This window comes from Festucalex cinctus, chromosome 17, assembly GCF_051991245.1.
Source record: "Festucalex cinctus isolate MCC-2025b chromosome 17, RoL_Fcin_1.0, whole genome shotgun sequence".
Lineage (NCBI taxonomy): Eukaryota > Metazoa > Chordata > Actinopteri > Syngnathiformes > Syngnathidae > Festucalex > Festucalex cinctus.
In genome coordinates this window covers 20,282,898-20,308,963 of record NC_135427.1, presented here as the reverse complement: position 1 = coordinate 20,308,963, position 26,066 = coordinate 20,282,898, and the positions used below count along the sequence as shown (strand labels likewise).

Sequence of the window (26,066 nt, the reverse complement as noted above, 5' to 3'; positions counted from 1 at the left end):
AAGATGACATTATCAGAAACCGAGGTTGGACCGAGAGTAAGTGTTTATAGCGCCATTAAGCTGTACAGAGCAGAGAGGACGACAACGACGTCATTCATTCATAAAGTACAATTTATTGGTGCGATCGTGTTGCGTGGCCGTACAGTATGCATCTGGCACATAAGAATGATCGTAATTGCCTCCCCGCCATTGCCGATCAGCCCGGGTTACGTTATGTGTCAAACTAACGGAAATATTTCCCCATCTCTCTCTCTTTCTCTCCTCTCTGCATGATCAGTCGGGCATGTTGTGCGGCAAATGGCATGCACTGCCGGAGATCGAGGTTAGTTTTAGTTAGTTTATTCATTTTTTCCTTTCGGACACATTACAGTTTACATCAATCACATCACATCATTTGCAACATTGACATCCGAAAGAAGGGCTGACGGGTAGAAGCCGAAGCTTATTCGAGACCCGTCCCCATCGACCCATTACTATAACGCATCAATCATATACATTATTTAGAATAGTCATTAATTTTTATCGTTATCCATCCCATACTATCCCAGACACTGCTCGCTCAGTTCATCTTGAATATCCGTGTGTAGATTGTGGCTAGTCCCAGTCATTTGGCACTGGTGAGTCGGTCCCCAGACGCCACCAGCAAGCCCACCCCCCAGGCGAGCAGCCAAGGCAAGCGCAATTCTTCTCTTTCACCAGTAGGGTCTTCGCTGACCTCGGATCAGCTTTCACACATGTTGTGCTTTCCAGAAGAGTAGATCGGCTTGCATTCGGCCCATTGCTTTCAAGCAATTTCAGCACTCGATTCTGGTCAGGTAGCACCACTGGTTGCTAGCATGTTGTGGATCTGATGACTCCTGTGCGCTACCCAGCCTAGCTCACCCAGCAGAGCGGCCCACGCCAGCTGCATTCCAGGAACCAGACCACCAACCCCCATTTTGCGTATTGACAGCAGATTCATTGGAGCCACAATACAGCCTTGACTGTTAGTACAAATGTCCAAACGGAATTCGAGCCAGACAATATTTAGATTCAAACGGGAACAGCAATACATGTTATCAATGCAGGTGTATAAACAAGAGTTAGCCTTGGCAAAGTCAGCAAGTAATCATATACAACTCCAGCTTTGGGTAATTAGTGATGTTGTTGTTGTGATATTGTGAATTACTGTTGTCTCTTAAGCGCTGCCAATTCCTCAGCTCCTTTCACGATTCGTGATTTTAGTTGACCAGAGTTATCTTTAGTTTGAATAAAAATTCGGCAGTCTTTTGTCCATGTGCTTTCGATAAGTCCATTCTTTCTCATTTGTCGTGCCTTTTTGGCGATGTCAGCATTTCGTTTGGTGAGGTTTTAGTTGATGTAGACATGTTTCCCACAAAGCTTGTGACGGTCTCTCAGAAGAGCAATCTTTTTCTTTCTGTCAACAAACCTGATCAGAACTGCCGGTGGTCGTGTCCCTCCAGTTGGAAGCGAAAAGCACATCTGAATGTGCGCAGGATCAACAGTTAATCCCAAATCTCTGAGTTGAAGTGTCACTTGCTGTTCCACAGTCTCGTTCCCTGAATATTGGTCAGAATCTTCCGTGCTCGTGCTAGCCGCAGCTCTCAAAGGGCCACGGCGCGGCTTGATCTTGATACCGGTGACTATCACATCGTTGATACGAAGATTTTGTTCTAAATCATCCACTTTTTGTTCCAAGGCAACAATGCGTCGATCTTTTTCCTGTGTCTTTTTCTTCAATTGCTGTATTTCCTGAAGAAGTGGCTCAATGCTCTTCTTCATTTCAAGTAATTCGGCAACCATTCCACTGAGTTTTTTAAGAGAAGATTTTATCTCCTCATTCTCGTCAGCTCTTTTTCCGCCAGGCATTCTGCAACAATGTAGTTAAAAATCCTAATGCAAAAATCAACAAGTAGTTAGATTCACGAGCGAGTGCAGGAGCAAGTACAGATGCGTCCTTCCTCAACAGATGCGTCCTTGAGTATCAAGGTGCGTCAGGTTAATAAAACGTGGCTATTTGCGCTGGCGTTAGTGAATTAGACACTGTATATCAATGAGTCTCATTTGCATTGCCGATCAGCCCGGGTTACGTTATGTGTCCTAAACTAACACGGAAATCTCTCTCTCTCTCTCTCTCTCTCTCTCTCTCTCTCTCTCTCTCTCTCGTGCATCTGTGCTGCAAATGCCACACACTGCTGCCATGATCCTGGGATCGAGGTTGCGTCAGGTTAATACATGCTTTCCAAAAATGTTATGTGCGTCACGCAAACGCGGTGTGGCTATTTCCGCTGGCATTAGTGAATTAGATGCTGTATATCAATGAGTCTCATTTGCATTGGAGTGGGCATATTTTGCGTCAAATGTATGCGAATTACCTAATTTACATACACGCAAATAACACCGGCGCACCGTGACGCAATCTGTTCGGCAGAGCACTTAGTGACGGATTTCCCCATCTGCGCGTGTTTCGTGAATTAGGTGCTCCCTAATTGCTCCATTTTTGCCGGTTAGCGCGGTGCAAAGGCGACGCAAACCTTTAGTGAATAGGCCCCTGGGTGCGTTTCCATTATCCTCAGTTTTGCGCAAAAGGCATGTTTCGCAAAAGTAAGCTGGAAATGGAAACACCGGATTTGCGAAAAAACTCAAATATCGCAAAAAAGTTTTTGCGCTCTCATGAGGTGGTTTTTGAGACGTATCGAAAAAGAAGTATTTCGCAAAAGTGTAATGGAAACACTTTTTGCGCATTAGTAGTCATGTGATACCCGCCCGGTCACAGAGGAAAGGACTGTAACACGTTGTTTATGTGTATTTTTATTGAACTTGCAATTACTATTTGAGAATTATTAATTCTGGTTTTGTATTTTAGTTTTACACGCTGAAGTGATTTGTATCGGCTACTGCACGTCATGAGCGCAAAAGAGAGAGAGGTGTAATAGAGCGAGCCTCCTTTGAGAAGTTGAAGGAGAGGAGAGCTTGAAATCCTGTCCTGCCATGTCTGGTTAATTTAGCAGGGAGGACGCCAGAAAACATCAAACTTTTAACAATTTGTAACCCGCCTTTTTACCCAGCTCTGCATGGGAACAACAACATTTTAGGATTGCAGGAAGTAGGAAGTACGGTGCCACTCGCTTTCGTGTCGGAACTGCTTGCCTACTGCCGAGGGACACACACAACAACACCAACACTAAATGCCCGAAACCGCCTGATGACGATGAGGGGTGAGTGTTTTTAAAGTAATATAACTACACCGGGCGTCAGTCTTCCGTAAACATCATGAGCACCTCCTACAGAACAGCGAGGTCTCGCGAGACGGACATTCCGAGAATTGCGTCTCAGAAGCGAAACTCTCTTCAATGGAAACACCGACAATTTGAAATTGTACTTTATAGAAATAGTACAATATCGCTTTTATTTTTGCGACAAAGGGTAATGGAAACGCATCTACTGTCATATTCAGTCGACAGCAAGTTGCAAAATGGCTGCCCCCTGAGAAAGGTTGGATTTTGCCGCTTAACTCATATTCCACTCACACAATATAAACCAGAATACCATATTTAGTAGGGATGTAACAATAATGGCAATATCGTCATATCGCTGTGATTGGTTGTTACCTGAGATCGGAACAACTGTATTGTCATATTCAGTCGACAGCAAGTTGCAAAATGGCCGCCCCCTGAGAAAGGTTGGATTTTGCTGATTAACTCATATGGGGATGGCTAGTGTGACGTCATGACACCACTTCCGTGTCCAAGTCGCTTCAGCGTGTGCTGCCGCTCCATTCAAAACAATGGAACCGGTCACGTTTTACACGCCGACTTCGTATTTTTCTGACTTTCCAAAGTCAGTTAAAAGGGGGTTAAATTCCTACAACTCAAATAGAGTTGTAAATGTTTGTGTTCTGACAGGCGGGAGTCTGAAAGGAAAAGTGCAGGCTTCAATGAAAAGTAGAAATTACGAAGTTGTGGTGAGTGAATATTTTGCTAACATAAGGGTGTTGGACATCAAGCTAACTTTACCTATGTAACGTTAATATTTGTTTACTTTCTTTGTTCGGATGAGTGCCGACAGTTAACTTAGCGGACTCTGCAGCATATTTTTTTTGTTTGTTTGTGAGGGTAAGGAAAGTTGTTTACACTCAGGTACATGTTGGGGGACAAGTAGTGAAGACAAGTACTTGCTCTTGTGCTATTGGGAGGGCCAAGTGCCATCAGTGCTCTCCTCATTTGGGCTGAGAAAAACTGTATCCGCACGGATGTCGAGTGTATTTGGAAGAGGCCCACAACATCCAAAACGGAGGAAATCGCAGCCAAGAAGGTGTCTGTGATTGCACCCTCCACATCACAAGGTTAGTACCGGTACTTCGATTAATTTGGAATGATCAGTCATGTTTTCTATGTTGCCGTTGTTGTTATTAAAAGAAAAATGTGACTTTATGTTGACTTTCCATACTAAAATCTAAGCCTGCTTTAGGTGTGTGTTGAAATTAATGTTGCTACAGAATTATGTGAGGTTGTTCATTCTTGAATCCATATTAGTTATCATAATCTATGTTGTTATTTCAGGTGGAATTAAACGGCCTGTCACCCAGGAGGACAGAGAATGGGCATTGTCCTCTTTGAAACTTCTCGACCGGTTTACAGGTCTCGGGTGGATTTTAGCACCAGAAGCACCTCAGGTTTGACTTCTGATTTTCAGTTTTCATGTCCTGCTTTATCAGAAACATCACATGTACACTGCAGTAAATAAATAACAAATGTGCTAAGGTTAAGAATGTCGCAGCACACCTTACTTTAGCTTGTACAGATAAATTCAGTTTGACATATCCTAACCACATATTAAAACCATTACAAATCAGACATCAACCAGTTATCACTGTTTGTTTATTTTGTTTGTTTGTTTGTTTTTGGCAGACGTCCAACCCATGCCATTACATCAAAACCTTTGATGGAATATTGGCCAGCTCTGGTTATGGCAATGCAGAGGAGAAAGCTCTGTATATGATTTCATCCCTTGACCTGTGACCCCACAACAGAAGGAAGCCATTGAGAGAGCCACAGTTGGGCAAACTAAGAATGCCTCATGGTAATAATATTTACAATGATAGGCTCTATTGATTTTATGTGCACCTAAATTTACTAGTTTACTACTTTTTAATTACTGAACTTATGTGTGTCCTTATAACAGGAGGACATATCTCAAGAAGAGACTCACAGCAAGCAACTATGGTTTTGTTTTGGCAGCAGTGAAAAGGAACACTTACCCCTCTTCGTTATTCAAAACAGTGCTTGGTCAATACGGGAGGACCCAAATGCAGGGGGGCAACAAAAACAGGGCAAGGCAGGGATGCAAGTGAAAAAGGGGATTTTATTAACAAAAAATGTAAACAAGGTACTATGGAAAAATACAAGTTAACAAGGTCAAAAACAAAGACAAGGCATGGCATGGATAACTTGGGATGACTGGACAACAACAGTAACAGAAACAGCAACAGGAACAATGACTCAACAAGAACTGAAAGAAAGCAGGGTAACTAAATACACATGGTAACGAGAAAACAACAGACACCTGGGCAAGATACAAGAAGCTTGGGGAGCTGATTGGTCAACTGGGAAAGGAAGACACACTCAGGTGGACATGGTTAGACATAACGGGACAAGGGAAGAGACAAGGAACACATGACAAACAACCAAAAACACCAAAAGAAAACAAAATCCCACCCCCACAAAACCAAAACATGACACTATTTATTTTTACTCCGATCTCTTCATCAATCTTTTCCCTTGACATTTTTTAATTTTCAGAATTGAGGTATAATTGATTTGGTGTGTGGGGGGGGGGTGGACACAAAATGATTGATATGACTTTGACTGTCACACTAGTACGTTGGATTTGTTCATTATGTTTGTGCAGCACAAGACTTAACCTCCATTATAACCACATTTTTTTGAATGTGTATATATAATGACACTTTTGTTATATCATTTCTGAAATAGGCTTTTGAATGGTTAAATTCCCTAATTTGCATTTTTTTTTTTTTGACAAAAATATCAGATATGTTTGTGTTGACATTGTGTATGGAATACCTTTTCTGCCACCAGGCTTGTGATTGGGGAATCGTTCATGAACAAAAGGCAAGAGAAGAGTACACAAAGCACACTGGTGTTACGGTCCAGTAGACTGGAGTGTTCCTCTCTGACAGTGGCCTGCTTGGTGGTTCCCCAGATGGGATGGTATCTGATGACTGCAACATTGAAATAAAATGTCCTTATGCAGCCAGGAGGAAGACCATAATTCAGGCAGCAGAGGCAAAAGACATTTTTCTCAAACTGGATGAAGATACCGGCTTAATGAAACTGAAGCAGACCCACAACTACTGGCATCAGACTTAGGGAAACATGTGCCTGACGGGAGCTGGAACATGTCACCTGGTGGTATGGGCTCCTCTGGATCTCGTGATCTTGCCCATCCATAAGGATCCCGGTTGGGCTAACAACATTACTGCTTTAGAAACATTTTACAAGGATTATCTCCTTCCCCAAATTCTATTAGATGTTAAGTGAAAATTGTATCAACCATGCGATATTTATCCGTTTGAGAATTTAAATTCTGAATGTTGAAGCCTGCTGAAAAGATGTAGCAACATGTGCATTTGTAACAGTTTAACGGCTATTTCGTCTTGTGCTTTATTTAAGAAGCAAGTAACGAGGAAAAAATGATGTAATAAATGGAGTGGGAGTGACAACCAGTGTGAAGTGTTTTTGTTTTTTTAAAGATAGGGCTCCATCAGGTGAACTGAACACAAATGTTTTGATAATATAATGTTCTTACAGACAAACACAGACCTTAAAGAGAGAATTCCAAATTTATTTTCAGAAAATTGATGATCAAAAGACAAAAATAATCATCGACAGGAAATTCATGCTATTTCACGGAGGATGGGTGTCTGTAAATTTGTGAGACAAATGCAAACTTTGAGGATCTTGTTGGCATGCTTTTTATACTGGTATGGGATATAGGACAAAATGTGAAATGTTTTCAGATGCTGAATGGAACGCTCCACATGAACTCTGGCACAGGCAACAAGTCTGTTGTGGTTCACTTCCTCCATTGTGAACTGTCCGTTCACAAGGAATGTTGGGATGTTCATAGAGACACCTGCTGGCAGAATGTCACGAATGGTGAAGCCGTTGTCGGCCATCACCATGTCTCCTGCTTCAAGCTGTTCAAGTATTCCACATTCTGCTGTTATTGCTTTGTCCGATGTGCTTCCACCATATAGGTCACTAGCGAAGGTTATTACTCCATTAGGTGCTACTCCAATCAGAGCTTTAAGTGTTGTACATCCTTTGTAATGACTGTATAGAAGACTTTGGGTGTACAAACTTTCTGTGTTTGAGACGGCCACTTCAGTACAGTCTAGCACAATCCGACAATTGGGAAATGGCTGGAAGCAATCTGGCAGGGAGGTTTGGTTCTTGGCTCTGGAGGGAATTTTGTTTTCCATCATGCCAACATACAAAATGTCATACAGGGCACTGGAGATGGTGATGAAGATGTTGGTGACTGTGGCACGGGAGCAATTAAATATCGTGGAAAGGTCTCTGATACCACAATTCACCCGGAGCTTCATCAAAGTCAATAGCAACTGATCAATACGGGGCATTTTTTGGACATTCCAATCAAAGTGATACTGGAGATCAAATTTAGAAAGCAGAGCCTCCAAAAAGAAGACTGTGACAGCATCGGGCAGGCCAGTGTAATAGTTAATTCTATCAGGGCAGGAGGAGATTTGACTAAATGAAAATGTTTGTTTTTGTTTCTCCAATTGTTTCTTCAGTTTGTCATTTTATTTTCTGAGCATTTCATTGTCAATTTCAAGCACCAAAACAGTTGAACACATTTGCTTTTGTTTGTCTAATTCTTCCTTCAATTTGTCAATTTCTTTTTTGAGCATTACATTTTCAATTTCGGGTCGGGTCTTTTGAGCAGTGTCATGGTGACTCCGACCTGGTTCACCTCTTTCGTCATCCTCTAGGGTCGCAATCAGCCTTTTCCTTTTACGTTTGGTTGGATGGTTGTTGTGGTTTTTCCCTCATGACAGGCAAATCGTGTCGGCCCAGCTGCTTTGCCATGAGGAAAATGCCATCCACAGACCTTTGAGTTCTGGTTTGGGGTGAAATCTTTACGCCTAGAAAAAAAAAAATACAGAACATTACTTAAATAAGTGGCTCAAAACAAATTGAAGTAGGTTCAGAACCAACTTTCTGTATATAGACACGTGTGTGTTTGTTTTTGCATTCCCCAATAAAATCTAATGATTTTCTGTACAGCACAGATACTACAATCCTTCTTGTGTTTGTACAGGAGATATTGCAGTGGATCTGGATCAAAAGGTTGAAATATCCGTCTTCTGATTTCCCCTCATCCCCTGACAAAAACAACAATTTGCAACTTTATATTCATAAATAGTAACTTTAATCTTGTAAATAATGACTTTATTCTGAGAAATAATGACTTGAATACTGTAGTCACTCTTTATTCACGTCAATATACTTTGATCTTGGTAAATCATTGTATAATCTCGTAAAACTACTCATTAAAAACTTAGATGTTGTAAATAATAATAATCATTTACTATTTTAATATCCTAAATGATAACTTTTTTCTCCTAAAAGATTACTTTATTTTCGTATAATGACGTTATTCCCAAATATAACTTTATATTCTTAGATATGCCTTTACAATCAATTTTTCTTACTTTATTCTCATAAATGACTACTTTAATCTCTACATCTGTGTTTTTTTTCTTAATGTGGCCCTCCATTATAAACAAGTAACGTTATCTTATCTATGGTAATGTTTAGCACCAATACTAGCAAGCTATAGCTACTAGCTAGCTCCTGACGCTAGCCTACACTTAAAAGGAGTTATAATGTATAGTATAGAAAGATTCATTTTACCGTATCAGTGTCAGCCATCTACGTTTCTTCTTTTCGTCCAGAGGAAAGCGGTAGTAAGATATCGTTTTATTGACATCGTTTCTGTTATTACAACACAGGACACAGAATTGCACCGTTATATCGGAGTAGGTTTGGACACGGAAATGACGTGTTCAGCTATGATGACGTAGCCACGAGCCATCACCATTCCACTCACACAATATAAACCAGAATACTAGGGCTGGGAATCTTTGACTGTCTCACGATTCGATTCGATTACGATTTTTGGGTCTACGATTCGATTCAGAATCGATTTTCGAATCTTGATTCAAAAGATTTTCGATTAAAAACAAAAAAACAAAAGATTTTCGATTCAAAATTTGATTGACATATGATTTATGCTTCAATTTACATATATGCACAACATTGCCATGATCTACTACTTTGCAAGATAAAATCACATTAAATTGTCTTTTTTTGTTTAAACATTTTTTAATTTTGTATTGTAAGTGCCTTTTTCCACAAAAACAGCATGTGGGCTACAACTGCCTTTTCCCCTTCTTCTTCATTTCTAATTTAAATAATATCGATTTTTGTATATTAATATCAATTCGATTCGATTAATAAATGAGAATCTCGATTCTTTTATGAATCGATTTTTTGGCACACCCCTACAGAATACCATATTTAGTTGGGATGTAAAGATAATGGCAATATCGTCATATCGCTTTGATTAGTTGTTACCTGAGATCCGAGCAACTGTGATGTCACTTTCACTCGACAGCAAGTGGCAAAATGGCCGCCTTCTGATATTGATAAAAAAGTGCTGGATTTTGCTGCCTAACTCATATTCCACTCACGCAATATTAGCCAAAATACTGTATTTAGACTAGTGGGGCTGAATAGAACATATTGTTGTCAAGAATATTTCTCTGCATATCTTCTCTGACTTATTTTGAGCTACATACACATCAGTGGTGTAATGGTGACTCCTACTGCTGGTCATGGAGATGAGCAAACCTAGACTCACCTGGGTGAACGTTCAATTATGTGATGAAGCCTCATGAGGCCTCGTACCACTACAGTCAATGGGGTATATGCCACGGAAGAGGTGGGACGTGATTTTGCACATCAGTTTGTTTCCAATCCCGGTTGCGAACGCGCAACCGAGGGGCACAAAGTCGGAAGCACAAGTATTTTGACGCACCCTACACGTCGCAAACCGAACCGGAACCAAACTGATGTGCAAAAACAGTCCCGCCTCTTCCGTAGCATATACCCATAGGTTCGAAAGAGGGTCCACTTCATGTGTACACAACACCACCTGCTGGCCTGGTGTATAATCACAGGCAGCTGTATCTTAACCACGCAATGTGTGACGCTTAGACTGTTGTTGTTTGGATTTTTGGGAATAACTAGGAATTTGGGTGGGGGGGAATGTATCACCAAAAAATTTCTTTACATGAAGTTTGTAGGCCAAATACAATAATTATTTCTGTGTGTGTATATTTTCCCACCCTTTTCACATAGTAATATGTAATGAATAAAATAAAGGATGAAAAATACGAATTTAAACAACCTCATATTTTAATTGTATTATTATTATTATTTTATTAATTTTAATGGTATTTATCTAATATTTCAAGTGCATTACAACATATGGACAGGTAAAATATTTCTTGATGAATCCCAGAGGTGTGATTCTCGATGACCAAAACTTGTTTGGCAAAGACAGAATAGCAATAATAGTTTATTTTTGGTGTGTGGGTGTTTCTTTGTTGTGGATGATTGGGCTTTAATTACAATTAATCACAATTAAATTAATGAACAATTTACTTGCTGCCAAAACTCACCTGAAGTGTCGTGTGAAATCGGCGTCACCCTAACCTATAAAAGGATAACTCATCACCGTCGTCTTCAGTAGCAGCAAATCTCGCAACTGCAAAGGTAACTTCACACAATTTTTTTTTGTTTCAACATGGTGAAATGTAAATCTATCCTTCTATATTTGTTACAAATATGAAATATTTTTCCATAATTGCACAGATGGCATTCGCTCTTCGCTCGTTCTTTCTCCTTTGTGGGATCAGTGGGGTGTTGACTTTTTCCGTAAGTCAAAATCTCCTCCAGACTTAAACAATATATAAATGTATTTAGTATTTACTATTGTGTTTGATCCATTGGTGTCTTCGTTTGGCTTTACAGTGGAATCAGGATTCCAATTTCAAAGGTTGGTACAGTAGCTGTGTCTCAGTGATACTTTGTGAAATACTGTACAGTTAAAACTGAATTTCATTGAAATATCTTCTTCTCTTCTTAAAACAACTAACCTGCAGACAATAGCTGTCCTAAGGGCTGGCTTCGCTTGGGCTCTCACTGTTACATGCACCAAGCTGAACAGAGGACGTTTGTAGATGCAGAGGTATTAGAAGACTTGTAGATGTCCAATGTCTTACCAACTGTCTGGTGAATCAAATGAGTGACATCAATGTTTGACTTGACTTTCTTTCAGAGAGTGTGCAAAACTCTTGGTGGGAATCTGGTCTCCATCCACAATTCTCTGGAAAATTCAGTTGTTCTTCAACTGATTCGCCTGGGTGGTAGTGACATAGCCTGGATTGGACTCAATGATGCGATTTCGGTAAAGCACTACAACAATAAGTCACGTCACGTGTTGAGGATAACCGCATTTGAATTTGATCTGCATTCTTAAACAATTCATTATGCTTTTATGTTTTTTTTATTGTTCTAAAAGAGTTACCCCTTTGACATGTTTTGGTCAAAATGCCCCAAGAATTACAGCATACTGAACACAATTGGTATTTGAGGTTTGGGGTGGTGGATTTTGGTGATTCTTTCTAATGCAATTGAGCATGTGCTCACCTTGCAATCCACACTAATACAGGGTCTACCAAAGGAAATATAGATGTTGTTACAATAGCACCTAATCACTTCGGTTCAGTTCACTTATTTTATTAGTGATAGAAATATTTCAATTTTATTGAACCCCCCACCCCCCTCCACCAAATATACCTTACTTGATCGCCTGCCACCATTTTTTTGTGACTGCAATATGTACGTGTGACTTGCAACACGATATGCAGTCCTGTCATGATTTATAAGCAAAACCTGTTACCGTAGCTAAATTCACAATCTTCTTTTAGCGATAGGCTGAAAAATCCACAATAATTTTACGCCTATTTTTTTCCACAAAATTTCGAGCATTTCCATTCAGATTTCGCAATTCTTTTTTTTTTTTTTTTCCTGTAGCCAAACACAACTTACCCATACATGGACGGTTGGCAAAATTTGGAACTCACTCATGTTCACATATGTTTGAAGAAATAGCCAGCTCACAAAATAATTACGTGTATAATTTTCACATTCCGTAGTGATGGGCTAAACAGTTATTTTAGGTGAACTGAATCACTAGAATCAGTTCATTTAAAAGAACCGTTCAAAAGATTTCTTCACCGATTCGTTCATGAAACACATGATAACGGAAGCTTGTCCCCGCCAGCACGGAAGTAGTGGCGTTTTTGTGAGTAGTTCCATCCTTGGCAAATCGTGAATCACTCGTGGCAAAACTACAATCACTGAACTGGTATGGCAGTACGTTCACTCAGACTCGTTCGCGAACCGGAAATGGCAACAGCCGCAACACTCATTTGTTCGTTCCTGAACCGGAAATGGCAACACATTCACCCACTGACTCGTTCACTCACTGATCCGTTCACATCTTCACGAACAGGAAGCTTCCTCAGTGACTCGTTCCTGAACACCAATAGTGAGGCTGCATGTGTAGTAAAATCCCGCCCACGTCTGACGCTAGCTTCTGATTGGTCGTTCGCGAGGACTGACGGCATGAGCGTGGCTGCTCTCAAATGAACTGAGAGAAGAACGAATCACTTCAAGAAGTGACTCGTTCACTCACGTTCACTGAAAAGATTCGTTCTAAAGAACGAATCGGTCGTGACCGACACAACACTACTTCAAAGACCCAGCTGTTTGTCTACTATTTCAAAAGTCATATTTTCCGTACGGGTATATTTTGCTCCCTAACTCACTCATATTCCACAAACAAAATATTAATCAGAATGTCATGTTTAGAACTAGGGAGATCCCATATAACAAATTATTTTCAATAAATGTTAAAGTTTGACTTCCCCTCTAAATGAAGGTATGACTTATTCAAATCTATCTTTGTCTTCCAGGATAATGAGTTCTTTTGGACTGATGGCACCGTTGTGGATTTCACCCGTTTTGGTCCAGGAGAGCCTGATGGCAGTGGCAACTGTGTACAGTATTTTCTAGCCGGTATGTCAAATCATTTATTCATATTTACTATGAAAATAATGCCGTCATACTTAAACAGTTCTTTATTTGTGATTCACTTCATCCTGTTTATCTGCATTGTAAATGGTACATCAGTTACGCTATTCCACTAAGACTCTCAAAGCACTTTACATTTTGACAACTCATTCATCCACTGATGACGCAGCATCAGCAACAACTGGGGGTTCAATATCTTGCTCAAGGATACTTCAACATGGTCACAACATCCTCAGGTTGGCTTTAGGCAAGGAGGTCGCGAAAAACAACATTTAACATTGAAATATTTATTCCCTCAGATACATTTTGGAAGGATGAGTCCTGTGACATCGAGGCCCCATTCGTTTGCATCCGAGATGCGAAGCTTTGCAGCAGCTATGGCGGCTACGGCGGCAGTTGGTAATCTGTCCCTTGACCAGCCTGCCATCTGTCACAATGTAGTACCCTAATCATAGTGATGCAATGAAACAATATCAAATTTTAGTTATGGCTTTGTATTTCCTTTAATGGTGAACTCTTTTCTTCCTCCAAAATGCTTAATTATTGACAACACAATTACATACTTGTTCATAAAAGAAACAAATGTAAACCTAAATTATGGTTGGTGTCATATTTTCTCAAACCTATTGATTGTATTGCTTATTTTCCAAATGGCTGCAATAAAGCCAACATATTCAATTAAAAAAATGACGTCCTTTTTTTGTTGTGTGGCAAATTGGAACGGAACAACTGCCTGACATTAATTGTTAGTTAAAGAATCTCAAGATGTTCAGTTTTTCTACAATAAGGTCATGTCATGTTAAGGTTTGTGTGGGATTGAGGACCAAAGTGGAGGGAGGCAAGGCGAGGCGTGGCTGGTGTGCTTGGAAGTATTCTTCAATTTAACTCATAAACAAAGTACAACGAAACACAAACCAGTCCAAAACAAAACTGGGAACTAAACTTACTACTTTCAAACTAAACGTGCAGCACTCAGAGGCGCAGGAAAACAAGGTGTGATGATAACAACAACAACAAAGACTTGACAAGGACTGAATGAAAGCAGGGAACTAAATACACATACTAACGAGAGACACCTGGAAAAGACACAAGTGGCTTGGGGAGCTGATTGGATAACACAAGGGAAGGGGAAAACGAGCACAGGTGGACATGATAAGACTTGATGAGACAGTGACAGAACAAGAGACACAAGGAAAACGTGACTAAGAAAAAACCAAACCAAAACCCAGATCCTAACAATGTCATGTATTTTTTGTCCAGCAAAATTAAACTGGCACTTATTTGCAATAATATCAATCCATTGTGCAGAAATCTGAAAATTGATTTGGGACTATTGGAGTGATTGGGAGCATTATGATTTTATTTTATTTTATTTGATACAGTGACTATGTTTACATGCAGCTAATAACCCTTTTTAAAACCCGAATATTGGCACTGTTCGGTTTTGTAAAGCCACGTAAACATACGCAATAACCCAAATATGCTCTTAGTCGGGTTTTTAAAAGCCACGAATCAGACCTCTAGGTTACCCCTTTCATTACCCAAATTTTTGTTCATATAAATGTATTCTGAATCCCTTGATTGAACGGCGCATTGTTTTTCACTGCGCACACGCTCTTCTATTTTCTTCATCAACCCTCTAACCCTAACCCCTAGGGGTAGACCGGGGCTAATTGTATCACTTTTTACACTTTTATCTATTTCTTGGAATCAAGACATCATATATAAACAAAATGTATACCAGATGAAAGACCAAAGTCTTCGGTATATTTTTTGTATTCATGTCATTTTCATATTTTGTGGGGAAAAAAACAACTTGAAAATTTGCTATAGCCATTGAGCAAACTTTAACATAAAATACTAGTATTATGAAATAGATTAAAGTCCTTAGGAACTGCTGACATGGAGGTCATAGCTTTCAGCCTCAAATGCCTGTTTTGCTTCCCTTAAACTGGAAATTTCAGATTAAATTGAATTTATAAAATAAATAAATAAATAGAATAAAAATAAATAAAGCATTTCAGTGAACGGATTGATAATGGTTCATCATGAAATTTAAACCAGTCCTGACATGTGGGCATACTGTAGTTCCAACAACTGGAAAAATCAATTTTTAAACAATCAAACAAAACCTAGCAAACTCATTTCCTCACTCTTCAGACTCATCACCTGAAGGGCAATGGGCTCTTTGCACAGCTCGACTACTTCTTGAACTGAACACCAATCCTTTGTTTCCTGTCTTTCATGAGTGGACAAACTGATTAATCCAGGTGTGCCTGACCAATGTCGCCCTGATTACTTAGGTCAGGCACACCTGGATTAATCAGCTTGTCCACTAATGAAAGATAGGAAATGAAGGAGTGGTATTGAGTTCAGGAAGTCCTGGATTTGTGCAAAGAGCCCATTCTGGCATATGTAAACAGAGTTGTCAGAGGAGCATTTTTCATTGGCCCATTCTTTGCATATGTGACTACAAATCCACCCCCAAAAAAATATTTGAGACACTACCATGTTGGCTAATACTTGCCCTAGCTTAAAGTTGGCTTAAAACAGATCCGTGACTGAGGCATAACAAGATGCCTGAATCTCTCCTCTAACATGTCCACATGATTTACTGCTAGAATTGGTCTATGTACGTACGGCGCCTTTTTCAGAATATATGAAGTTGACATTTTTTTTTACTTCGGTTTGTGCAAAACAGATAACTGGCACTCAGCTAAGCTCACTGTGTGCTATAGGAGGATCCTTTGTTGACATTTTTTAGCACATGCACATGCGGCACATGCACATGCGGATAGCTGTGTGGCAGAAAACATGGCGGATTGTATAGAAACACCATACACGAAAAAAGTTAGCGGGAGAATCGCCGTTATTTAAGCACGTTAACGCCGAAGGGTGGAGGAGGTTTACGGAGATGTATTGGCGACAATTTGAAACTATTGAAAGCCCATATGAGATGTGGGATTAGGACAAAATTTGGTCCGACTCACCTGTTTCCTTGTCACACATCTGCTTTGGGGACAAATTACTCTTATTTATTACAAAGCCCTGTGCAAAACTGGGTAATTATTCTTCATTAAAGTGTAAAGCCGTGCATGCTGGAGTGACCTCATGCAGCCGACAAATTCGCCCTTCGGAGGACCCAGCCTTGTGAATTTGGACACAGTTTGTGGAAGTACGTCACTCCAAACCAACCCCTCAAAACAATCAACAGTCAACAATCAATAGTTCCATGGGGGAATTATGTCAACAAGCACCACAGCTTATTCTTGATTTATTTTGGGAAATGCAGTGACTTTAGTACAGTGAGACTTGAGAATTTCAATGGCATCTGGTCTACTTTTAACAACTGAATATCAGAGATGACAAAATTCTTCTTTTCAAATCCAGTCTTGGAGAAACATGCAGTCATTCTACGTAGCATACTAGCATTGTAGCACCTTTAATGGAGCTGTCAGGATGAAACTTACAACGATAGAAACTGCGTATACACAAGGAGTGAGGCAGGTATCAAAACAGATGCAGAATGCATTATTTATTCGGAGAAGATGAACATGTGGACACTCAAGTATAAAACTAGACCCCCCCCCCCCCCCCCCCCCTTCTCATTTATAGAAATCCATAACACAATTCTGATATGCCTTTTGATCCTCTGTTTGTAACGCTGGACGGCTTTTTCATTAGCCTCCACGTTTAGCGATTAGTGTTGTTCCGATACCGTTTTTTGGCTCCCGATACTGATACCCAGCTTTGCAGTATCAGCCGATACCACTACCATACCGATACTTAAGGTTTTTTTTTTTTTTCCTCAACATGAAAAAGCTGTCCTTCCATTGGTACAGAGCATTCAAGGGCCAATAGGATATCTTAGATCGGCATGCAGTGAACATGACATACCAGTGAATGTTGCGCACCAACAGGACACAAGATGCTGTATCCAAAATCCTATATTAGCGTCAGAAGTAATGGTATCGGCATGTTACTTGTGAGTACTTGTGACCCGCTCTCGCTTTTGTTCCCCTCGTCCCCGCTGGCGCGGGGTGGATCCCCGCCATTTGCGGGCCCTGTCTCGGGCTCCGCGATCAGCCACTGTTTTGGACCCGCCGATTCCGGCTCGGTTCGGCCTTGTCAATGCAAGGTCGGTGGCAAACAAAACTTTTATCCTGAAGGATTTCTTTCTATCCCGTGATCTGGATATTCTCTGTGTTACGGAGACATGGCTGAGTACTGGTGACTCCTCTCTCATTGAATTGTTACAGCCGGATTGCTGGTACTTTAATTCCCCGCGTTCTTCAGGCCGAAAAGGAGGAGGAATAGCAGTTGTTTTTAAAAATTGTTTTATATGCCGGCAGATTTATCTACAAGTCTCCTTCACAAGCTTTGAACATTGCTCATTTGAACTGGGCCGTTCTAATGTTGTACTGTGTGCTGTCATTTATCGACCACCCATGTACAACAAGGATTTTATAAGTGACTTTTCAGAGTTCTTGGCCGAAATTCTGCCAAAATATGACCGTGTTCTTATTCTTGGGGATTTTAATATTCATATTTGTTGTCCTGATGAGTCAATCTCCAGGAGATTTTTAAATATTATTGACTCTTTTAGTTTTGTGCAGCACGTAACTGGACCAACCCATGAACTTGGACACACACTGGACTTAGTGCTCTCGTATGGCTTGTGTGTTTCCAATATGGATATTTGTGAAGCTGTCTTCTCTGATCACGCGCCGATTTTATTTAATATTCCTACTCAGCGTAAGGCTGAACTATGCGCTCCTCCTAAGCTCTGTCGTACGTTTAACTCCTCCTCCGCAGTTCTTTTCTCGTCTACTTTTTTGGATCTCTGCGAGGATGACTTTGACTGCTTTGCGTGTTCAAGTATCGACGAGCTGCTTGTCGGTTTTAACTCTGTTTGTTTACAAACACTGGACATGATTGCTCCTTTGAAAACCCGGCGCACCAAATCTGCACTCGAGCCATGGTTAAATGACACTACTCGTGCTGCCAAACGAGAATGCAGGAGAGCTGAGCGTCGTTGGAAAAAAAGACAGGCTCCAAGTTGCTCTTAGTATTTTTAAAGAGAGCTTGTTAAAATATCAAAAGACTGTGAAATCCGAAAAGCATAAATATTTTTCTGAAATAATTGCTTCTAATTGTAACAATCCCAGGGCTCTGTTCAAAACCATTAACAGTGTTCTTAATGTTCCTATTTCTGCTGGTTTTGATGCCTCCGTCGATCTTTGTGAAAGATTTCTTAAGTTCTTCACTGACAAAATTGTGTCAACCAGAGCCTGTATTGCCCAGCCTTCATTTGATCTAACTACTCATATGTACTATTCATCTACTTTTGTTCAATTTGAGCCAGTGTCACTCTTATTATTGAAGAATAGTCAGTAATTTGAAGCCCTCAGGTTCCCCTACTGATGCCATCCCTCCTCGTTTGTTTAAGGAGGTTTTTGACACTCTTGGACCACATGTCCTTGAGATAATTAATTATAGCCTTTTTACTGGTATAGTACCAGGTGATTTTAAACATGCAGTCGTACGACCTCTACTTAAAAAAAACAGGCCTTGACCCCCTCATTTGTGCGAATTTCAGGCCCATTTCTAACCTCCCATTTATTTCTAAAATATTGGAGAAGGTTGTTTACTCTCAGTTGTTACCCTTTTTAGAGAAAAATGGTGTCACTGAATTATTTCAGTCTGGTTTTAAAGCGCTTCATAGCACAGAGTCTGCTCTTTTGAGGGTATCAAATGATATATTTTTATCAACAGACTCTGGAAAGTTTGTTGTTTTGGTTCTCCTTGATTTGTCTGCTGCGTTTGATACCGTAGATCATGACATTTTAATTTCTCGTCTTGAGCATTATGTGGGCATTCAAGGGGTCGCCCTCGAATGGTTTAGGTCATACTTAAAAGATAAGAGCTTTTGTGTAAAAATTGACGATTTTGTGTCCTCTCAAGCTCCTCTTCCACATGGGGTTCCACAGGGGTCAATTCTTGGCCCTCTTTTATTTGCTCTCTATTTATTACCTCTTGGTTCTGTTTTTAGAAAACATGGTATTTTATTTCATTTTTATGCTGATGACTGTCAAATCTATTTTCCCCTGGCCCAGAACAGTACAATACAACAACTCACTGACTGTCTAAATGATATAAATCCTGGCTTTCTTTTAATTTTTTGAGTCTGAATGACGAAAAGACTGAAGTGATGTTGTTTGGACCAAGTAGCTCTTCCTCTGCTAGTGTGGACCTTGGTCCACTAGCACCTTATCTCAGGGACTGTGTCATGAATTTGGGTGTTAAGTTTGACCCTGATTTTAAATTTGAGAAGCAGATTAGTTCTGTTGTACAGAAAAGTTTTTATCAGCTTCGCCAGATAGCTAAGGTGAAACCAATTTTATCAAGACTGGACTTGGAAAGATTGATTCATGCTTTTATTACAACTCGTCTTGATTATTGTAATTCTTTGTATGTAGGCATTAGCAAGACTGCTCTTGCCCGTCTGCAACTTATACAAAACTCTGCTGCTCGTCTGCTTACTCAGACACGTAGACGTGAGCATATTACTCCTCTCTTAGCATCACTGCATTGGCTCCCTGTGCACTATCGAATTCATTTTAAGCTTCTGTTGTTTGTTTTTAAATGTTTGAATAATCTTGCACCTCCCTATTTATCTGAGTTGCTTCACCCTTATAGCCCACCCCGATTACTAAGATCAGCTGACCAGTTGCTTCTGGTAGTTCCGAAAACAAGGCGGAAGCTTAGGGGTGACAGAGCGTTCACGACTGCTGCTCCCAGGTTGTGGAATCAATTACCACTGTATGTTAGACAGGCCACTTCACTCCTGGTTTTTAAATCACGTTTAAAAGCATATTATTTTTCCCTGGCCTTCAGCACATAGTATTACTGATATTTACAAGCAGTAGACTGGCATGAATTTGTTTATATTATTTTATGTGTTTTGTGATTTCTAAGTATGTTTTTATATTTTATCTGGTTTTATTTTCTTATTTTATGTGCAGCACTTTGGTTCCCTTGTGGATTTTTAAATGTGCTATACAAATAAAGTTGATTGATACCACTGTTTTTATGCAGTGTCGGGACCTCTGCCGATACCAGTATCGGTATCGGAACAACACTATTAGCGATCCAGGATAGCCCATTTCAAGACAAGGAACAAGTCAAGGTGGCTGTCGACCATGCTTGGGAACACCTGAATAAGACCGCAAAACAATATGACTCAGCACATTTTATAATGCACAAACGCGATTATTATTATTATTATTATTATTATTTAATCCAATCGAAATAACAAATGTATAGTCACAATTACTTACCGGCAATAAAGTGAGCGTTAGAAACCCGTCAGCATCAGACGGAATCCGGGCTTTGAGCGTGAAGTTATAACCTGTCCTCCCTGCTTGCAGCCATTTCTTTCCCTTTTCGGTGCGAGAAAATGCGAGAAAAAACCCCCTTTTTTTTTTTTAATCAGGCCCCCGACGGGCCGTACAATTTATAGAACAGACATTAACCATCTGCTTCTCTTAATCCTCCTCCAAATGTGCCAACCATCGAACTCCATGCAAAACACGTTAGGTTCTTGCCACCCATTTCCCATGATACAACGCGTGAAACAAAAACAATACGTCACACAGGATCCTCCTATTCTCTTCTCAGATAGTAAACAACCACTGACCAGTTATATGAAGAAAACTAGTATTTCACTTTTTCGTTGCGACCTCTGGTGGAGATGAAACTTACAATGTGACAACTTACCCGTGATACAACTAGCCCCGGTCTCCCTATTTGAATTTGCAAGGAATCTTTGTAGTAACGACTTGTATGCGCAGCTACGTTCCACTCGCTAAAGGAGCCTTGCTTGGCTATACAGATTTCTCCGTGACATTGATGAATAACATGAATGTCTTATTGAATGTATAAGCGGAAATGATGTCTATTTATGCAATGACGTTGTCCGCATGTCGTGATCGAGCAAAAATGAGCATGTAAACGGGAGTAACTGCGCGCCACGCATGTAAACGAGTTACCTCGATTGTTTCAGAAACCAGAATTCTGAGCTTAACTCGAATATTGACTGCATGTAAATGTAGTCAGTGTGGATTCAATGCTATTGTTAGCATTTGTCATGCACGCATAACAATCAGCAAGGCTTCGGGCGTCGTCATTTTCGACTCCGCCCCCAAATGAAGCAAGCCTTGATATACGTTTTGCGAAAATGCGGCCCTCATTACTTGATACACTCTTGCAAGCCTCGGCACGTCGAAGACTCCTTGCTAGGAATTTTTAGGTCAAGTTAGGAACTTTTTGAGAGGATCGTCAGAATCTTTAAGAATACAGGCATGGTATGATTGTATTATAGCCTTTCTTTCTGATCTTAGAAAAAAATGGAACACCTTGACACAAAATGTACGGCAGTCGTTCTGTTCCATTTTGACAAACAATGAAAAAAAGAGGACATCATTAATTCAACATGTTGAATTTATTTTGTAAACAGGCAATACAATCTAAAGGTTTTAGGAAACCAACAGGATTTAATGCAGATTTGTGTGTTTTTCTTATGAACGAGTATATAATTGTGATGTCAATAACGAATCGTGAAGAAGAAAGAGTTAATCATGAAAAGAATTACAAATCCATAACTAAAATTTAGTATTATTTCATTGTGTCATCAAGATTACGGTTTCATGATTCCCAATGTCAGAAGATAGGATGGTAAAAGGACAGACTAGTAGGCTAACCCGCCAAAGCTGCCGTAGCCGCTGAAAAATTTGACATCTTGGATGCAAATGAATGGGGCCTCTTCGCTGCAGAGCGCATCCTCCCAAAATCCATCTGAAATAAATAAATGGTTAAATGTTCATGTAAATGTTACAGCAATTTTTAATCACTGATTTGATTTGACATACCGCCTGAATAAATCCGTATACAGTCGCCCCTGTCACCAGGCTCTATTCCAAAATTATTGAAGTCCACAATGGTGCCATCAGTCCAAAACAATACATCAAGCTGGAAGACAGTTATATTTGAATCAGTCATACCGTCATATAACCGACTTATATTGACAATGACACCCAACCATGTCTCATTTCTTCTTTTAATGGAACATATAACGGGAAATACGATTTTTGAAATAGATTGACAAACATCTGGGTCTCTGTTGTGTGAAAAGTAAACAAGCAAGTAATTTATTTGTAAGGGGGGTGTTTCCGGTGGACTGTTAAAAGAATGTTAATTATGCTGTAATTCTTAATTGTTAGGGCATTTTGACCAGAGTGTATAATGGGAATAATTTACCTCAATTGCATCATGGAGTCCAATCCAGACTGTGTGCTCAAACCCACCCTGCCGAGCCAGTTCAAGAACAACTGCATTTTCCACTCTATCATGGATGGAGACCAGATTCCCACCAAGAGTGTTGCAGACCTTCTGAAAGAAAGTAGAGTAAAAAAAAAAAATGATTTCCCTCACTTGACAGTTGGCAAGACATTTTGACACTAGACCAAAGGGTTCAGTCAACACATAGATGGACCACTTAGCGGCCTATTCACTAAAGGTTTGCGACACCTTTGCACCGCGCTAACCGGCAAAAATGGAGCAATCTGGTAGCGCCTAATTCACTAAACACGCGCAGATGGGGAAATCGTCACTAAGTGCGTGGCCAAACGGATTGCGTCACGGTGCGCCGGTGTTATATGCGCGTTTGTAAATTAGGTAATTTGCATACATTTGACGCAAAATATGCCCACCCCAATGCCAATGAGACTCATTGATATACAGCATCTAATTCATTAATGCCAGCGCAAATAGCCACACCGCGTTTGCGTGACGCAAATAACGTTTTTGGAAAGCACGTATTAACCTGACGCAACCTCGATCCCAGGATCATGGCAGCAGTCCGTGGCATTTGCAGCACAACTTGCACGGCGGACAGGGGCGGGGGGGGGGGTAGAGAGAGAGGGGCATTTTACGATCATTCTTACATGCCAGATGCATATTGTACTCCCACGCCAATCTCTGAAAATATATTTTCAAAAAATGATCGCACCAATAATTTTTATTTTATGAATGGATGACCTCATTGTCGTCCTCTCTGCTCTGTACAGCTTAATGGCGCTCTAAACGCTTACTCTCGGTCCAACCTCACTTTCTGATGATGTCATCTTTCTCGCAACTGTTACTATAACAAGCATGTTCTTGGCGCAAATCCATTGCCATGTGTGGTAAATCAGGTGCAAATGTGCTCCGAGCTGTCAGTTTTGTGGGCGTGTTTGCGCCGGTATATGATAGTGATGGGGAGCCGTTCACATAAAAGAGCCGTTCAAAAGACTGGCTCTTTTATGTTTCTGTTTTTTTGTTTTGTTTTTGTTTTGTTTTTTAATTTCAATGCCATTATATGGAATAATCTACAAAATAACATTCAATGAAGTTTTATTCTCTTCGAAAATAAGAAAATATAAATGTATAGTGTACAACACTTTACATACATTGACCAGCACGTGCATGTGTATAATGCACCACGATGTTTTGACTGTCTAGGGAGCTCTTGATAAAGACTCGGTTCCCATCGTTCACGTTGAAGAGCCGTTCAAAAGAATAAGACTCGATTCGTTCGTGACCGACACATCACTAGTATATGATTAGAGCAATATCATTAGTGAATAGCAACTGGGCGCAGACTGCGGGTGCAGTTGTGGTGCAATATTTCGCGCTATTACTGGACGCAGCGCATTCTTAGTGAATATGCCCCTGATTGTTTTACTATGGCATGGAAGTCTTCTATAATACCTCTGCATCTGTAAACGCCCGCTGTTCAGCTTGGTAGATGTAACAGTGAGAGTCCAACTGAGTCCAGCCCTTAGGGCAGCCATTGACTGCGGGTTAGTTGAGAAGGGAATAAAACATTTTAAAAAAAATCTACTCTGAAATTCATGATAAACTAAGACATTATGTATTTGACAACGTGTTACTGAGATACAGGTACTGTACCAACCTTTGAAATTGGAATCCTGGCTCCTCTGTGAATAAACGCATTGTTAAAATCAGACTGCGGAACACTAACTCAAACACAATAGTAAATACATGTATATATTGAAGTCAGATTTGAACTTACGTCTCCACACAACACTCCACTGATCCCGCAAAGGAGGAAGAACGAGCGAAGAGCGAATGCCATCTGCAATTATGGAAAAATATTTCATATTAGTAACAAATACAGAGAGATATATTTCAATTTAACCATGTTGAAATGTAGTAAATGTTAGCAAGTACGATACAAAGTTTTGTGAAGTTACCTTTGCAGTTGCGAGATTTGCTGCAGCTGAAGACAACGATGAGGATTAATCCTTTTATAGGTTGAGTTGACATTCCCGTGTCATTGTTGAGCAATATCACATTCCACTTAAGGTCAGTTTCGGCATAAATTCAAAAGGTTATTAAATTCATTGTAATTAATTGTAATTAAAGTCAATCATCCACAAAAAAGAAACCATTAATGCTCTTCTATACTTGCCAAACAAGTTTTGGACCTCGAGAATTCCACTTCTGGGATTAATCAAGTACTATTTTACCAGTCCATCCATTTACTATAAAACTTGCCTTTTTCAGGTTAGCAGCTAACCCCGGGTTTTCACCGGATGCGGTTGCGGTGCGGTTGCGGTGCGGTGCGTCTTGACTGCGTGCTCCGGACGGTCAATTTTTTTGTCAATCCACACCGGCTCCGCACAGCTGCGGTCCGGCAGCTCCGTCGCCGCCCACTTCCCAACGTGTCTCGCGGGACCGCGCGCGCGCGATCATGTTGCATTTCACAACGACAAACATATAGAAAGTCTGCTCAACAGAGAAGCAGAAAGAGAGGTGGACTTCTTTTGATTTAACCTTTTCTTCTTCTTCTGCTATGAGATTCCATGCAGCATCCTTTTTTTGGTTGTCCTTGTAAAGTATATTAATAACGAGAGTCGGGTCAGTGCGGGTCCACTCTTTATTTCTGTCTTCCGCGTCCGGCTGCCGCCCAGTACGGCAAGCGAGACGGGCACAACAAGCAATCGCGAACATCAAACTCACAATACATTACAGTCCTTATAAAAAGGATGTGCCGTATCATATATTATTTTGTGGTTTTCCACCTCCAATATAAACCTCTCCTCGTCCATGTTCGCTGGTGTCTAAACCGTGAATGAGCACATGGCCCGGCGACGCCCACGTCACGTTTTGCTGAAAAACTTGCGAAATAGGAGCTGGCAAGTGTTTTATTCTGAAAGGTAACCGGAAATTTATTTTGAAACTGCGTCGGTCTTCCTGTCCCGCTCGATGTGTTTTGTGCTAGCTTGCCATTTGCCGGAGGCCTACTGCTGCGGCGTCCGGCAAAAATAGAAAATAGGTCTATCCTTGCGGAAGGCTTGCGGCACGCCGCAGGCCTTCCGCAGTCGACACGCAACGCACCCGCAAGCAGTGTAAACTGCACCATTCGAATGAATGGAATCTAATTGCTTGCGTCGCCGGACCGCACCGCAACCGCACCGCAACCGCACCGCAACCGCATTCGGTGAAAACCCAGGGTTACGGGTAGCCTAGCTTCTTCTATGTCTTATACTACTTTGTTTTGTTTTTTTGTATTTTCCGGCTGTCTGGATGCCCTGAGAGAAAAATACTGTAATTGCTGGACTATAAGGTGCACCTGATTATAATCCGCACCCAGTACATTTCTAAAGGAAAAAGAATTTTGTCCATACATAAGCCGCACCTGAGTATAAGCTGCATGTGCCCACATTAAAC

At 40.6% G+C, this 26,066-nt stretch overlaps 1 protein-coding gene and 2 long non-coding RNA genes across 3 annotated transcripts; 1 reads left to right on the top strand and 2 right to left on the bottom strand.

Annotated features, from left to right (window-relative positions):
* Positions 1-4,562: 4,562 nt before the first annotated feature.
* Positions 4,563-5,306, top strand: LOC144004858 (uncharacterized). The gene is made up of 3 exons (XR_013279448.1): positions 4,563-4,675; positions 4,911-5,082; positions 5,185-5,306. It is a non-coding gene; the product is annotated as an uncharacterized LOC144004858 (long non-coding RNA).
* Positions 5,307-6,916: 1,610 nt separating this feature from the next.
* LOC144005378 (uncharacterized) lies at positions 6,917-9,079 on the bottom strand (the record flags this gene model as incomplete). Its single annotated transcript, XM_077503504.1, is given in 3 exon segments — positions 6,917-8,029; positions 8,062-8,188; positions 8,961-9,079. Coding segments are annotated over 3 exon segments (1,359 nt in total), but the record flags the coding sequence as incomplete, so codon positions are not given.
* Positions 9,080-22,013: 12,934 nt separating this feature from the next.
* LOC144005168 (uncharacterized) lies at positions 22,014-22,655 on the bottom strand. Its single transcript, XR_013279518.1, has 3 exons — positions 22,590-22,655; positions 22,202-22,301; positions 22,014-22,127 (listed from the first exon to the last, which is right to left on the bottom strand). It is a non-coding gene; the product is annotated as an uncharacterized LOC144005168 (long non-coding RNA).
* Positions 22,656-26,066: the final 3,411 nt, after the last annotated feature.